Source organism: Pholis gunnellus (assembly GCF_910591455.1).
Source record: "Pholis gunnellus genome assembly, chromosome: 13".
In the NCBI taxonomy this organism is placed as follows: domain Eukaryota; kingdom Metazoa; phylum Chordata; class Actinopteri; order Perciformes; family Pholidae; genus Pholis; species Pholis gunnellus.
In genome coordinates, this window is record NC_136540.1 from 5,698,335 (window position 1) to 5,715,531 (window position 17,197).

General features: G+C 40.5%; 1 protein-coding gene across 2 annotated transcripts; it reads left to right on the forward strand.

Moving 5' to 3' along the window:
- The first annotated feature begins 233 nt into the window (after positions 1-233).
- On the forward strand, positions 234-16,826 carry stag2a (STAG2 cohesin complex component a). Of its 2 annotated transcripts, none has more exons than XM_079171669.1 (34): positions 234-409; positions 2,545-2,663; positions 2,837-2,915; positions 3,327-3,485; positions 3,692-3,788; positions 3,879-3,955; positions 4,089-4,293; positions 4,409-4,560; positions 5,089-5,162; positions 5,375-5,498; positions 5,940-6,038; positions 6,203-6,282; positions 6,662-6,769; positions 7,239-7,347; positions 7,501-7,618; positions 7,795-7,898; positions 7,990-8,082; positions 8,170-8,259; positions 8,359-8,562; positions 8,675-8,745; positions 8,873-8,960; positions 9,792-9,872; positions 10,290-10,382; positions 10,495-10,669; positions 10,768-10,907; positions 11,000-11,101; positions 11,455-11,603; positions 11,727-11,855; positions 11,969-12,174; positions 12,489-12,738; positions 12,881-12,991; positions 13,127-13,253; positions 14,140-14,217; positions 14,747-16,826. In XM_079171669.1, exons 2-34 carry the CDS (start codon positions 2,620-2,622, stop codon positions 14,768-14,770), a joined length of 3,840 nt encoding a protein of 1,279 aa, XP_079027795.1. In that variant the 5' UTR covers positions 234-409; positions 2,545-2,619; the 3' UTR covers positions 14,771-16,826. The 2 variants fall into 2 exon arrangements, with proteins under 2 accessions (XP_079027795.1, XP_079027796.1); XM_079171670.1 differs by having other exon boundaries at positions 12,492-12,738.
- The last annotated feature ends 371 nt before the right edge of the window (positions 16,827-17,197 follow it).

The window sequence follows — 17,197 nt, forward strand, 5'->3', positions numbered from 1 at the left end:
AATACACAAATACATTTGTAATCTTGGAGTCAATGCAGATTCATTTCACACTTGTATGTAGCTGCTTGAAGTGGATATTTTGAGTCAATGAGCTCGTGGAGCTGTGATCACAGGGTAGAAAAGTCAGAAGCTCAAGTCAGAGCCCTGCCACGACGTGGCCCCTCTTACCTGCAGTTCACGGAGCCACCGACAGGTGGTGCGTGTGCGACATGCACAACTAGGAAAATACAAACTGTACCTTGCTATGTTAGCCACCAAGGAGCTTCCTAACGTAAGCTAGCAAATAAAACTTTTATTTATGAGTTTTGGAAAATGACAGTTTATGCAGGAAAATAACGACAGCGCCCTCTTTGCAAAGTCCGCAACGTTTGGATTATTTGGTTTCAGTCCGTCTTTGATTTAAAACGAGGTAAGTAACGTGAAGTTGTAAAATGGCGGATAGCTAACGTTGACATCCAGGGAGTTTGTCATTGATGCTGCTGTGGTGGCTAGCCGACCAGCCACTTGACATTCGTGTTATTATGTGTCAATAACATAGAAATACAACTTCATCAGAATAAATTACAAATAGCGTGGTTAATAATGATGAGGTAGCATTCTGGCTGGTATTAAGTAGTGGTCCCGTTAGCATGCTACAGCTAACGGTAATGCTAGCAAAGCTAACGCTAATCTGATGATGAAAATGTATCAAATCTCCTAAAGTGAATCCTAATCCTACAATGAGTTGTTCGATACGAATGAAGTGGCCAATGAGCGGGTCTAAAGGAAGCTAACTAGATAACGTATCGGCTAACACCAGACGTCAGTGAGGTTAGCTAGCTGCGTTAGCCAGAGAGCTGCTTTGACGTCGTAGCAAAGACAGGGCACGTCAGGGAGCGATGAGTGAATAGGAATCAGCAGTTTAGGAAACATCTGTAGTTGCGTTTGTATTTCGGAAGTAAAACAACTGCGCGTGTCAGAATTGTTTTGGGGTCAACTTGCTTTATAACGTGTTCAAAGTCACATTAGAGTCAACTATCACAACGATCGGTATAAACACTTATGAGACTGTTGCATTAACGTTACTTGTCCAAGAAAGTAACGAAGGTTACATTTAGGGGCTCAAGCCAAGTACGCGTTTCCATTTATGGAGTCCTAAATCAGACCCCTCATGTTTTCAGATCAAGTACAACCATGTCATGTTTACATGCATTACACTTGAATGGAAGTGTAGACACGCCCCCACAGATCTCCCTTCTCTGACATCTGCTGTAATGTTAAGATAACGAGCTGAGAAGCACCGGAAACTGCGTACCTCATGTTATTTGTCCTGATGAATGACATAAACCTACAGAAAATATTTATATCTGGTTCACAAACGAGCTAACTTATTTCCCCCTGGCCCCTACAAAAGTGTGTGCTGGGGTTTCTCCTTAAATAAAGACAATCATGGACATTTTCAGTCAGCGCAGAACAATAGTTAAACCATTCGGCAAGAGGTTGCACATGTTTTCCAGGCCCATGCCTGCATTGCAAGTGCAGGGTACAACTTGGAACACCTATCACATTCTCCCAATTTGGAATACCACACACACACGTGCATCCAATTTGGAAGACCACACACACACACATGCATCCGTGCTTGTGTTGTGGTTGTAAATAACACTGTGGTGGGCCCAGTAGGTTCTTATCTTGTCTGCAGCTTGCATACTGTCATTCGATATTGAGCATACATACAATCCTCATCAATGTGATGCATTAACTACCACACATTGGATGAATGGCTGGAAAGAGTCACACCAATCATCATAAAGTTCATTAACTAATTGATTTAATTTGCTCAGCACCAGGTGATGATGCAACATAGAAAACTAAAGTTTTGTGATTCACAAAAATGATAATGAAATATGTTGTATGATCCAACTGCTCAGTTTATGAATAGGAATAAATAACTGATATTCAAGCTCCGAATTATCCGCACCGTTAGAAATAAAAGCAGGATTTAGGAGTTCTCAGTGAGTACAATTCGAGAACACGGAGTGAAAGTGAGTCCGTGCAATGACTGAGGGAAGCGCATCCATTAAGGATTAAACAAAAGCTCGGTTGTTGAGGAGCGCTCTGAACAAGATGATTGATTGAAGCGGGGCTGCATCTAATGATTGTTTTCTTCGTCGGTTAATCAGTTGAGATTATTACATTTTTGTCAGATGATGTCGGAAAATATTGAAAAAGGGTTTTTTCTCAGAACCCAGGGTGAAGTCTCCAGCGAGTAGATGAGCACAATTTCACAATCTACTGTATGAATGGCGTAAAATCAGTCACTTAGATTACATTTTTTACTGCTGTTTTGTGTCACCGAGATGTTTGAGTGGTGCACTGCCAGGCTGGAGCATCTTACAGCCTTTTGTCTTTGTGACAATAGAAACAAAACATGTTCTCTTCATCCCCGGCCTTCAGTATTACATGTGGGTCTTTGTAAAACTGTGATTTGTTAGTGAGTTTCTTGCAGCCAGTGTCAATGGCCTCATTCATCAACAAACTCTTCTCATGTGTCTCATTTTCCAGGTGCAGATACCTTGTTGCTTGGGGTCCAGAGCAGTAGACGCACCCACTTCAGCAGATCCAGAAAATGTTAAAGAAATGATAGCAGCGCAGGATTTGTACACAGAGTTTCAATTTGCTCAGTAAGCGCAGCATCACTGACGTGTATTGTCAAATCTCACGTGTCGTTGAATGTTTCTTTTGTCTTTGTTTTTATTGTGCGCATGCATGTACACTGTCATGTTATCCCTAGGAACTTGAATGTTATTGTTGAAGTTTGTTTCGCGTTCGTAACGACTTCATCTGTTGTGCACAGAGAGGCAGAATCTCAGTTGTCGTCTGATACTGACCTTGAGGATCCTGATGGCAAAAATGCAAAGACAGGAAAGGGCATGGTATGTTTTGCAAACCTTTTGACATTTATTGATTTTCCATATCTGTCCATGTGTAATTAGGGTGACGGGGAGGCTTGAGCCGATCACAACAGGCATTGGGTGGAAGGCAGTGAAACACTCCGGACTGGTTCCCTGTGGTACATCACAGGACTAAAACAGAGTAGAAACAGCGTGATGTTACGCAGCAGCTGGGTTTGATCAGAAATTAAGTCAATGCCACATCACTGTCTATATGAAATGCCCGTAATGTGAGTTAGTCCCACACCGTGACAGCTTTTTGATTCCCAGTAACCCGATAAGCCGTTCAGTCCACACACGCGTTTTAATGCGTGCGCACTGTTCCCAGAGTTATGACACTCAAAACACAAGAACACACTTTCATTTTCCATTTAACATCTTTCTCCCCTACAGGCAGCCAAGAGAGGGAAGAAGGCGCTTGGAGACAAGGCCAAAGGTGGGGGAGCAGGAAGGGCCCCCGGTGCTGGCAGGGTGAACGGCCATTATCAGGAGAACGGGATGGAGAACGTGACCCTGTTCGAGGTGGTGAAAATGGGGAAGAGCGCCACACAGGTGGGTGCACATACTGCTGTGAAGAAGAGATTATGTCCTGTGTTATGGTTTCTTTTTTATCATCTTCCCTTTGTTTTGTTGTGAGAATATTTTGACTGGTGTTGTAGCTGTGGTTTCCATTTCGTTTTGATTACATACTGTTGGGGCAATTGTGTTCGTCATCCTGAACACGCAGCGTTGACGGTTGTATGTTGTTTTTTTTCTAGTCTGTTGTCGATGACTGGATCGAGGCATACAAACAGGACCGGGACCATGCTCTCCTGGACTTGATCAACTTCTTCATTCAGTGCTCTGGCTGTAAAGGTGAGTGTCTGACATGATCTGTGTGGTCAGGTGCCTGAAAGCAAATGGAAAATGCTGAACTTGAGAGCCATTGTGTGATTCTTCACACAGGTGCTGTGAGTGGAGAGATGTTCAGACATATGCAGAACTCCGAAATCATCCGAAAAATGACAGAGGAGTTTGATGAGGTGATGCAGGCTGTGTTTTTACATTCAGTTACTTAACTTCATTTTTAAACAAGAGAATAATCAAACCATAAGTCTGTGCAGTTGTCAGATAACCGCACCTGCCTCTTACCCTCTCTCTGATGTCATCTAACAGGACAGCGGTGACTATCCGTTTACTATGTCAGGACCACAGTGGAAGAAATTCAGGATAAGCTTCTCCGACTTCATCGCGGTTCTGGTTCGTCAGTGTCAGTACAGCATCATCTACGACGAGTATATGATGGACACGGTCATCTCACTGCTCACCGGCCTGTCTGACTCCCAGGTCCGAGCGTTCAGACACACGAGCACGCTAGCAGGTGAGCTTTAATGTGCACGTTTCGGGCCCTTCTGCTCCACGCATGCTCTCGCCGTTATTGTGCGGAAGCTGGCGTTCCTTCAGGCGTGTTTTCTGACTTTTGTCGTTTTCTGAAGCCATGAAGTTGATGACGGCCTTGGTGAACGTCGCGCTCAACCTGAGCATCAATATGGACAACACGCAGAGACAATACGAGGCGGAGAGGAACAAGGTTGCTGCAAAAAGGGCCAACGATCGGCTGGAGCTCCTGTTACAGAAGCGCAAAGAGGTGAGGAGAAAGAAAAGTTGTGTTCACGCGAAATATACTGTGAAGAAGCAAGAAGACGACAAGTGTTACCGGCAATACGCTATAAACCAACCTCTATGCATAGGAGGAATTGTAATTAAATGTAATCTTATATTGATTTATATTCATAGTTAAATTGATGACATCATAGCTGCATTCATTCACAGAGTACATTTTGTACATGCGTTCATTGTTAATTCTCTAACTTCATTTACCTTTAAACCGATTTATATGCACTTTGCAATATCTGGTTAGATGCTACATGACAATAAGTCAAAGAGTGTAATCTACATTTATTGTGGGCCTTATGCAAGAACCACTTGTACAAACAGTAATGCCAAGCGTGCCCTTTATCGCAGCTAAAAGGACTTCTAACAGAGCTCTTCCGGCAAAACCTCTTGAATGTTTTTCTTATTCGTTTTTTGTGTTTGAGGGTTGAACAAGGGTCTGTTGTATTTGCTGTTTTCATGCCAATAATGTAATAAGTATGACTTTCTGTCTATCTTTCAGCTTCAAGAAAATCAAGATGAAATTGAAAACATGATGAATGCAATTTTCAAAGGAGTGTTTGTTCACAGATATCGGTACGTGAATCCTTGACGCTGACTGAGATTTCCAGCAGAAACCTTTCAATGGTCATTGCTGGCTTTCTGGCGCCCTCTAGTGTGAAAATAATGTCAACACCAATTTGAGTCCATATGATTTTAGTTTAGTCTGAACAATTGTGTTTACACAAAGCCATGTTGTATTGTGTTAATGGCTAAATTGAATCAATTATTTTTGTTTTTTTTGCCAGTGATGCCATCGCTGAAATCCGAGCTATTTGTATTGAGGAGATTGGAGTGTGGATGAAGTTGTACAGTGACGCCTTCCTCAATGACAGTTACCTGAAGTATGTTGGCTGGACAATGCATGACAAGGTGAGCTAACAGACAGCCACTGCAAGCCATATGTAGTCATCTTAGCTGGAAGACTTTTGCTGTGAAAAGCAGCGACTTGTAGTGTTGTTTTGCCATTTAACAGGATAGGAACGTCACAAAAGGTTCCTGTTTTTTCTTTCATTTTAATTTGTCAGGGCTCAGTTGTTGTTTTAGGGTACGATTATGATGTTTTAACGATCTAAGTCATGAAGAAGTGCATCCACATCAGCGTAAGACCAGCAGAACCCACGACAGTTGGAGGACTAAATGTTATGGAGTCTATATCATCTTTGTATCAAAATATGATCCATTTATTCTTGACGTAGATCACTATATTTTGTCTAAAGGGGTGCATGATAATAAACTGCTTTGGGTTAAAGACAAAGTAACGCCTGCTTTCAAATATGGTACATATTTCATGTATTTCTACTGTGACTCCAGCAAGGTGAGGTGCGACTGAAGTGTCTGAGCGCCCTGCAGGGCCTGTTCTACAGCAGAGAGCTCGGCGCACGGCTGGAGCTCTTCACGAGTCGCTTCAAGGTAAGCCAGCAGTTACATAACGTCAGCGTCATTGAAATGTGTTGGAGATTTACCGATTTTTTTCCCTGGCGTGTCTTCATATGCCGATAACTAAAGAGTGATAACATCACCATGCATGACATGACCGCTGATGTTATGGAACATAAACCTACTCTCGTTGACAGGACCGCATTGTGTCCATGACTCTGGACAAGGAATATGATGTTGCAGTTCAAGCCATTAAACTTCTGACGCTTGTCTTGCAGTGAGTACCCTTCCCTCCTCTTGAATGGGATTGTTCTGCATTTGTTCTCGTTTTATGAAGTCATATAATGTGACTATAAAGAGGTAATACTCATTAAAGTCAACTTAATAAATACACAATCTCGCTAAATTAGAGACATTACCAAATTAGAGACATTACCCTTATCCATTACTGCTCAGGCATCATTTCTGTTTGTAGCTGAGGTTAATCAGTCTTAAATGGGGAGAATATGACCATATTTTTGTTAGATTCAATATTGTGCTCACTTATCCTAAAAGCTTCTGTGAGAATGTTTAAACTAACTATTTCACACATTTGCCTTTCAGTAAATATCTAAATGTTCATCTTTAACTATGAATGTATGCATTGTGTCTGACAGGAGTAGTGATGAGATCCTGACAGCAGAGGACTGTGAGAGTGTGTATCATCTAGTTTACTCGGCACATCGACCCATCGCTGTTTCAGCAGGAGAATTTCTGTTTAAGAAGTAAGTGTTTTGATGTGTCTTTTGAAAGCTGTAAAACAACTGAACTGTAAATGTAAGCGGTTATAATCAACACATTACACGAGTTAAGTGTCAGAAATGTTGTCGAAGGAGCCGGTTTATGCCAAATGAACTGTGTGAGATTACGTTACGATATATTATAGTAGAAACAATAATAATATGTTGAATCCATCAAACAACCAAAGCATACAAACAATATATCCGTTCAGAAATAATATTGTGAAATACATGTGGAATGTACATGTATAACTTGTAGCTTTACTATCAAGAAGCGTGAAAACAGCTACTTTAATGGGGAAATCCTGTGAAATCACAAAGTCTGTTAACGTGTGACACGCCATGTTAGCCCCACCATGTAGCTTCTCCAAAGGGACTGCAGGCGGAGCAGTTGCTTCTTCCACCTGCCTTTACCAGACATTTTGAACAGCCTTTGATATTGTGCTGATTGAAGGCTCTTCAGCCATCGGGGTCCCGAGGACGAGGGGTTACCCAGGAGGGGCAGGCAGAGCCTCAATGGCAGTCTCATCAAGACGACCGTCTTCTTCTTCTTGGAGAGCGAGGTAACCGGGCCTTTGTCTCTTACTTCTGGATGTTAACCTTCGATGTAATAACAATGTCAACAAATCTGTTGATCTAGTTTTGCAAGAAATCTACTTTGTTTCAGTCGGTTTGAATTCGTTCCAATAAACGTTTAACCATTTGATGTTTTCCAGCTCCATGAACATGGGGCCTACTTGGTGGACAGCTTGTGGGAGTGTGGGTCAGAGCTGCTGAAGGACTGGGAGACTATGATCAGCCTGCTGCTGGACGAGCCCGTGCCAGGAGAGGAGGGTAAAGATCCGCCCTTTAAGACAATTACTGGCTCACATTTTCAGCTCCAGTATGAGGAAAGGGAATCTTTCTGAAAAGACATTGTTTTATTTCTTTCTACTCTTTTTTTTTTTTGTCTTTTCTTTTCTTGGTACTTTATTACATTGTCCGTAAATGTCTGCGTCTGCAATCTTTAGCTCTGACTGATCGCCAGGAGACGGCTCTGGTTGAGATAATGCTCTGTGCCATCCGGCAGGCTTGTGAATGCCACCCTCCGGTAGGCCGAGGCACAGGAAGAAGGGTGAGTGTCTGGTTGTCGTCGTGCTCACATAGATGAGCCTTGTTTCTTGAATGATTTTGTGTAATTGTTGGGTTTTTGTGCATGGGAAAAGGTCCTGACTGCAAAGGAGAAGAAAACACAGCTGGATGATCGGACACGGATCACAGAGATGTTTGCCGTTGCATTGCCTCTGTTATTGGCAAAGGTGATCACCTGTGTTCTGCACTACAGTCAACAGCGCTCAGTGTCGTGACCATTCAACCTAAAAGGCTTTCTCCTTTTTTCATCACAGTACTGCGTTGATATTGATAAGGTGACCAATTTGCTACAAATACCAAAGTACTTTGATCTTGACATCTACACAACTGGCCGGTTAGAAAAGGTTTGTCAATTTTATTTATTTTTGTTCTTGATTATGCAACTTGTAAATGGCATGCAGTGTCAGTTAAACAATGTTTTGTGCTTTCATGTTCTCATTAAGCATTTGGATGCCTTGTTGCGGCAAATGTGGGCGGTCCAGGACAAGCACACGGACACCGAGGTCCTGGAGGCCTGCTCTACCACCTACCACTCTCTCTGCAACGAAGAGTTCACCATATTCAACCGCGTGGACATCGTGTGCTCTCAGCTTCTCGATGAGCTCGTAGACAAGTTCAACAGACTCCTGGAGGACTTCCTGCAAGAGGTGGGTGCCGCAGGATTTGTCTTTTAAGTGGAATGTTTTGAAAACAGGTTCACAGTTGGATAGGCGAGGGTGAATATCCAGGGTTTCACAGGTTTGATCTCTTGTTTGTCAGGGTGAAGAACCAGATGAAGACGACGCCTACCAGGTTCTATCTACACTCAAGAAGATCAGCGCGTTCCACAAGTAAAGCAGTTCACATTCTGTCTTATTTGTTCAGAGAGAGTAATAGCATTTCTAGCATTAAAGTTGAATTTTGAATAAATGAATGGTGTTATGTATTTTTTATCGTTTGCATTCTTTTTGCTTCCAGTGCACATGACCTGTCTAAGTGGGATCTCTTCACCAGCAACTACAGGCTACTGAACACAGGTCTGCAGAACGGGGACATGCCCGAACAGGTAACGGCAGAGTCTTCTCTAACTTTGTAAGTTACTTCCCCAAAATGCTTAAGCAACAATAACCAGTATTGTCGCGGAAGCGTAGCAACCCACTCTCCAGTTCCTCTTCAGGTCAACGCTGTTGGCTTTTGTCAGCACGTTTTGCTGCAGTTTGTGCTGTTAGTGCTGTTAGCACCGTTGGCTACGTCCCACCGGCTCAGGCGTCGCAACGTTGAGAGCGGCTGAGAGTCAATAAAAATGCTCCCGATGTCGTATGCACCTTTAAGTATCCAGGTTACAGTCGCCTTTCTCAAGTACGCTGGTTTTCTTAAACATCATGTCAACAAGTATCAGAGTAGGGGATTACAGAAATCTTGGCCATGTATTTGGGTAACATGTATTCAAATCAACTTTTTACATGACAAGAAAGTGCAGACATGGAAACTAATAGAGTAGAAAGGAGATGCATTGCTGTATTTAGAATCATTCCATCAAAAGTTCGACTCACTGAAACTAACACAAAGTAGCCTCTAGAAGTCTGAATAAGTTCATCTCTCTCCACCATGGAACACCCACTATTTGTCAAATCCACACACATTCGTGCTGTGAGGATGCGGCTGCTTCTGGAACTGGACACAGTCAAAATAAACATGCAGTAAGTTTGAGGTTGGGGAGAAATCTGATAACTGACCCGTTTCATTTATAAGCAGACATTAATTGGGTTACTACTGTGCATATAAATGTGTTCTCCGATTATGTGCGCAACCTGGTTACTTAAGTACTGTAGATGTAAACGCACGTTCTGTGTGGAATAGTACGGCTCATCTGATCTGCTTGTCTCCGTTCCCACAGATTGTGATTCACGCAATGCAGTGCACACATTACATCATCCTGTGGCATCTAGCGAAGGTTTCAGATGGCAGTTCATTAAAGGTATTTAAATATCGGTCTATGACACATTTATTGGTATTCTTTGCAAACTAAGTGTCCAAGGAAAGGTGTAAAAAGGATATCAGTTAGAGAAACAACACATTTCTATGTATACATTTGTCAAATGACAGCTGATAGCCATTAGCCAGGTACATTGAGTTTAAAAGTACCTTTTATGTCATTCTTACAAAATGTATAAAGAAAGCTATTTTTATTCTCAAAGACTGATTTTGGCACTAATTGACACCTAAATGTTTCAGTAAGTATTAAACCTGCGCACCAGTTTCCATCAAGTGTCGCTGGTTTAAACTATGATACTGATTTACTGTTTTATTATTTTTATTCATATAGATCTATCAATACTTTGCTTGCATTTTGTTCACTTGTGGGAATGTCTAACTGAACATTTGCTCCCTTTAGGGTGACATGGTGACCTTGAGAAAGCAAATGAGAGCTTTCTGCTTGATGTGTCAGCGTTACTTAAACAGCATCAACAACGCAGTTAAAGAACAGGTGGGGTTATGCTGATGGGACTCTTCTTTCTATTGCTGACATTTTTTTACATGGCCATTCTTCAGTGCCACTGACAATGTTCATAAATGCTGAAGTGTTGTGTTTATTCCAGGCCTTCACCATACTATGTGATCTGCTATTGATCTTCAGTCACCAAATTATGTCTTCAGGCCGGGAACAACTGGAGCCTCTGGTCTATACACCAGACTCTTCTTTGCAGGCAGAGCTGCTCAACTTCATTCTGGATCAAGTGTTCATTGATCAGGATGACGATAACAACAGCACAGGTCAGAGTCAGTCACCGTTGTGTCAATCAACCGCACTAACATTTGAAAAGTAAGGGGGGATGGACTTCTAATTATTCTAATTATTTTGTATTTTCCAGACGGACAGCAAGATGATGAAGCCAGTAAAATTGAGGCTCTGCACAAGCGAAGAAACCTTTTAGCCGCCTATTGCAAATTAATCATTTACAATGTGGTGGAAATAAACACCGGAGCAGATATATTTAAACAGTATATGAGGGTATGTTTACACCCTTTTTTTAAAAATCACTTCAAATGAATTCCTCCTACCCTGCTCTTCTTAATGCCAGTATTCCCTCTCTTTCTTCTTAGTTTTACAATGACTATGGAGACATCATCAAGGAAACGTTGAGTAAAACGAGACAAATCGACAAAGTTCAGTGTGCAAAGACGCTCGTCTTGAGCCTGCAAATGGTAAGATTCTTTGCCCGGTTGGAGACTAGATCATTTGTAAGAAAAGAGTAGTGGGCTTGTTTCATTTTTTTTATATACTGTATATATTAGTAGATGCCAGCAAATCTCCCATAATATTGTAAACAAAATCTAAAATATTTACTGACTTTCATGTTAGCATATGAGGCATCAGTTTTGCACAAGCTTGCTCCAGTGTGCTACGGAAACAGGAAAACGGAGGTCTTTATTCGACTTGGAGGATACATCTGGCTTACTTTATAGCAGATCACAAATGCATTTAGTTTAGGATTTAGACATCTCAGTGTGTGAAACCAAATGTGGAAAAAGTCTATTTCTGTTTTTTTCTTTTGTAGTTATTCAACGAGATGTTGTCTGAACTTGGCTTTAATGTCGACCGCTCAACGTCAGCCTTCTGTGGCATAAAGGAGCTTGCCCGACGCTTCTCGTTGACCTTTGGCTTGGATCAGATGAAGACCAGGGAGGCTATTGCCATGTTACATAAGTAAGTAACAGTCCTGAGCCAACAACACCTTGTGGTTCACAGCTTTGCATGTAAACTCAGCTCTTACAGTGACCTCTGTGTTTTCATGGGCATGACAAATCATTATCTCCCTCTGTATTTTAGGGATGGGATTGAGTTTGCTTTTAAGGAGCTTAGTCCCCAAGGACAGGGCAGTCCACCTCTCAATCTAGCCTTTTTGGATGTCCTGAGCGAGTTCTCCAGCAAACTAATTCGTCAGGACAAGAGAACAGTGTAAGTTTGAGCTGCGAGACTTGTGTCATGGTTTATGTCTTATGTTGAGCATGGAGCTGAAGAGGAACTCTGAAGATCCTAACTCTGACAGTTGTATTCTGACACTTCGACAGCCACGCGTACCTGGAGCGATTCATGACGGTTCAGATGGCCCTGCAGCGAGAGGACTGCTGGCTGCCCCTCATCTCATACAGGAACTCCTTGCAGGTGGGCGGAGACGATGACACCGTGTCTGTTATTAGTGGGATCAGCAGTCGAGGGTCCACCCGGAGTAAGAAATCCAAGCCAGCCACTGCTAACAAAAGGAAATTGCCGGAAGGTGAGCACATTTTACTCTGGTAGATCAAGATTTATTTTGTGTTTTTTGTGAATTGACATGCAACATGAGATAATCTGCACTAAACGTACTTGTTTGATTGTTTTTCTGTACCTCCTTTTAATAATAGTATCACCCGTTTGTTGTTAAAGGATTTAAATGACAAATTCACAGTCAAAAAGCTGGAAATACTGATGTTTTTTGGGAACAATGTGTGTCATTCAGTACGCAACATTGATCCACCGAGGAACACGCAAGTTCTGTCATTTTATAATTTATTTTTTAAAATAATTTCTTTAATAATTTCTCTTCCATAGCAGAAGAGAACAGCTGCAGCAGCAGTGATGCAGTTTGGATGAACCGTGAGCAGAACGTGCAGACGCCAGTAATGATGCATTCGCCCCACCTCACCTCTACTGTACTGAGGGATCCAAAGAAGATGAGGCCAGAGGACAGCTACACTGCCGCATTCACCATGCCAGCAGAGCAGCATCCCCATCAGCCGGTGCCTCTCCAGCAGCAGCAGCAGCAGCCGCAGCATCACCACCAGGCTGCGCTTGATTACAAGTACAGACACCTTTCTCCCAAACCCTTACCGTACCTTGAAATGAATATTTGATGTTGCTGCTGTTTACAGCTTCTTGTGCTGCTTTTGTTGTACTACGGGAATAATGAAGTCTTGTTGAATACTGAACCCTGTAACCCACAGTACCCAGGTTACTTGGATGTTGACACAGAGACAACAAGCAGAGGCCCGTCAGCAGCAAGAGCGAGTTAGCATGCACTACGCTAAGATGAGGAACCACATGCAGCAAGCAATGTAAGGGGCCACTCCTCTTCAGAGTACAGTAAATAGGTTTGAATTGTGAAGGACACCTGGTAAATGTAACTGTGTTTTTAGAATAACATCTAGACATCAGACTGTAAAACAGCTCATAACAAGTGTACTCCCCAGTCGTCGAGGCTCAGGACTCATGGAGGATGACGAGGAGCCAATAGTGGAGGACGTGATGATGTCATCAGAGGACCGCTTGGAGGACATCAATGAGGGCATGGATTTTGACACAATGGACATCGATTTGGTAATTTAACACTGCAATATTTTTGATGCTAATTAGGGCCAGAAGAAACAAGACGTGAACACATCACTGACATATCATCACCTTTTAAGTTTTATCCTTTTGATATAGAGAACTTGGCAAACAGCTGCTTATTTACACATACAGCAGCCACGGAGCAACTTTATCATTCATTTGGAGTCGTGTATGTGTCCACACTGTGAATGCAAGTCCAATATTCACTGTGATTTTAGCACTGTTTGTGGTCTCTACACAGCTGCTAAATGCTCCACTTTTTTTCAGCAGCTAGTCACTAACTGGGTATGGTGGTGACCAGCTAGTGTACGGTTTGTTTTTAGAACGTTTTCTTTAAAAACAGCTGCTTGCTGCGGCTGAAAACAATTTTATGAGAGCCGTGAAAGTGAAACAAAACAGTAAGCTTGTGGGCCGGACAGCTAAACAGTGTGCCGAAACTACCTGTAGAGCTGCAGATTCAGGTGATGATTGTCTGTCGTTAATCACTACGACCGACCCATTTCAGATTGTCACGGTGTTTCCACATTTTCAACTAAAATATTGTTGACTATAGCCATTTATAGCCACACTATAGCCGCTGTTAATGTGCATTCCTGGGACCACAAATAGAAAAAGTGCCTTAAGGTGGTTCATGGGACAATATTTACAGTAAATAATACGAGCTCGTCAACCACATTGTAACTGTCTGTAGAACCCAGTCATGCTTTATTGGGAGCAAACTTTCTGAGCAATTTTCTTCCAAAAAAAAAAAAGTGTTGCATCTTTTTTTTTTCTACACGTTTTTTTTCAGATCAAAAAGATCAAAAAGCCTTTTGGTGTCTTATTTACATTTCATTTTGTGCAGCATTGTTCTGACTGAGTTGTTATTTTTCAGCCAGCATCAAAGAATCGCAGAGAAAGAACTGAACTAAAGCCGGACTACTTCGATCCATCTTCCATCATGGATGATTCGGTAAGGATTATTAACTTCTTACAGTGTCTTTTACTCATCTGCTTCTTTTTTTAATGTAACTCATTGTTGCTCATGATTTGTAGGCCTGTTTTCTTGAGGTCACTTTTTATGATCATGAATCATTATTTAAAGATAATGAATAAAATGTGTTATCCATACAATTGGGTAGTTGGAGTATCTAATATACACACCTGCTGTTTGCTTTCAGCAATGCTTTTATCTGGCTATGAAACATTTGTAGCTTTCTCCAACATAGAGGACGCCAGCAGTAGATAATATTTACAGCATTTACAATGGATTCAAACTTCCATCAAAATGTCTATACAACTGTATAAACTGTGCTAGTTCTTTCTCAATCCTATATAATCCCATATTTACAAAATGAAAACACAGTTGATATTAACTTATGATTGTCCAAACAATAATGTGTCTTGAAAAAATACATTTCTAGGCTATAAATTATGCCAGAACATTGTTTTCCTATTTATAAGATTGTGGATTTCTGAATTACGTTTTTGTGTGTCTTCAGGTTCTCAATGTTTCAATGTTCTAAAAGAAATCGCATCAAGGAAAATATGTTGTAAAAATCCTTGGAAGATAAGATGGATGACTGTGAAAATCCGGAAAAAAAAAAAATGGAGCGAAGTGGACCGCTATAAATGATTTGTGAGACACCAACGTTTGCCTCTTTAACACTTTGTTAAAACTTAGAGCGAGAGCTTGAATTTGAATTTCATTCTGATATTTTCACACACAGGACTTTTGTTACACTGCAGCAGAAATGTTTTATGTTTTTGTTCAGTTACCCTGAAACCAACTTCATGTTGTTGAGCTTATCTCACTAAGGCGAAGCAGTACAGACATTATGTGGCAGGTGCATGGTGAGGGGACAATAACGGACTCAAATTCAAATTAATAACATATACACCTTTAATCTTTTTCATTCAGTAGACAAAAATTGTCTGATGTAAATACATAATGGCCAATATACAGGAGTGGTGAACACCATTTCATGAGCACCAGCTGATAGAAATGTAATAACCCTGCAAAATAATACTACCTTTGTGATGCTTGTAGCGTTCAGTTGATGTTGAATATTATAATGATACTGCACTTTGTTGCAGAGGTATTAATTCAAGTCTATTGTCATTTTACAGCCATATTTTTAGAAATGATCACAGGCTCCAATCAATGCCTCTCTGACGCAATCTAAACATAAATTGAACATCATAAGCTTTATAAACGCAGCATTTATTGCAGGGCTATTGAATTGGACTGCGATACATTGTAACGGTGTCAGTGATTTTGTGTTCCGCCTGTACTTTCAAACTGTAGACTTTGGCATGGCATGTAGCCATATATCAAAACATGTACACAGTAAAGTATAATGTGAACTGGCGTCTCATACTCTTCAAAGGCCTTGCCAGAAATGATATACGACATTCTCAGATTTCTTTGTGATGGTATTTTTTAGAAATGTCTGTGTTCTGCTTTTATACCTTATAGATTACTTTGATTTATAGATATTTTGTAATGACAATCAAATGTAAATGAATGGTTTCTAATCCTGTTATTTCACATAGACGCTGAAATAATCCTTTTTAATGAAAATGATTATGGTAGTATAGATATGGCCAGCTGTTTGTATTTTTCTTTTGATCTCTCTCTAACAAATGGGTGCAAAAGTGATGCATCGTTCACATGTAGTAATTTGACAAATTGATGGCTGCATCTAAAATTATTTTTTAATATTGGGAGCATTCACAGTGTCATAGATACATTTTGACTCTATCTTAAACATGTAATCTCTCCTATATCTTGACTATTTTTCTCCGCTGTATAGTATCTAATAACATCTAATAACAAAGACATGCCATTGTTGCAATATTTAAAAGAACGGATTTTTAAAATGGTTGTGAAAGGTGTGCATTGTTTTTTTTTTTCTCCATTTGGCAAGTGTGCAGATGATTCTTTTCAAAAAGACAATTTGATGAGCCACAGTTGTGTGTGTGTGTATAGCAGTTATAGAGATATTCTAAATTACAAAGTTTTAGAATTCTTTTGTCAACTATCATAGTATCAGAATTGTATATTATACAATTACAGATGTGTAATATATTGTGATTCTGTGATCATTTTATATTTGCAGTTTCTGTTTGCTTGAAATCTTAGGGAAAGGTTAAGTACAATGTAACTTTTTTTCAAGTTAACCTACTAATTTGCAAGTATACACATATAGTACATTGTTTTGTTTGTCTTTCAATGGATTGCTGTGATATGTATTTACCTATGTGTGTTGGCCTGGTTGGCAGATTCTGATTTTATGGAAAATGGTGTAGTCATATTGTAGTTAAATACAAATCCCTTATTTCTTCAAAATATCAATATAATGTGGAGAAACAGATCATGTGGTATTGAACATAACCATATACATACTGACTATTCATATTAGTTAGATGAGAAAAATGCATTTTAGAATTACCAGTAAATGTATCCTATAATTTTGAATATTGTCTGTTTTGCATTGAACTGCTGAAAACGTGCATACATCTGTATGTTTAGACATATTGAAATATGTGTGTATATTAAATTTGTGTTTCTACTCTGTGTCCCATTGCATCTTTTGATATTTGTATTAATGCCTAAGATACAACACCAACTGATAAATTATCTGCGTTTGAGTGATGATTTGAATCCATACTTCCAACTTGTGTGTACAAATGAATGAAGATGACACATTAGTGCATTGCGGATTTTGGAAATCATTGCTTGAGCTCTAACGCAAGTATTTTGGTTAGCAATTCTGTTTTTTTAAGGATAGTCAATTTTATTTTAACTCGTTAAAATTACAATTTTAAAATAGTTTTGTTTAATTCATCCCTGATGTGCACCTTGATAGTACCGTTTCCACTTATGGAACACAAAGTTCCGTATTAACAAAGCCCTCGGAGATAGCCCTCGATGTCCCACCATGCAACAG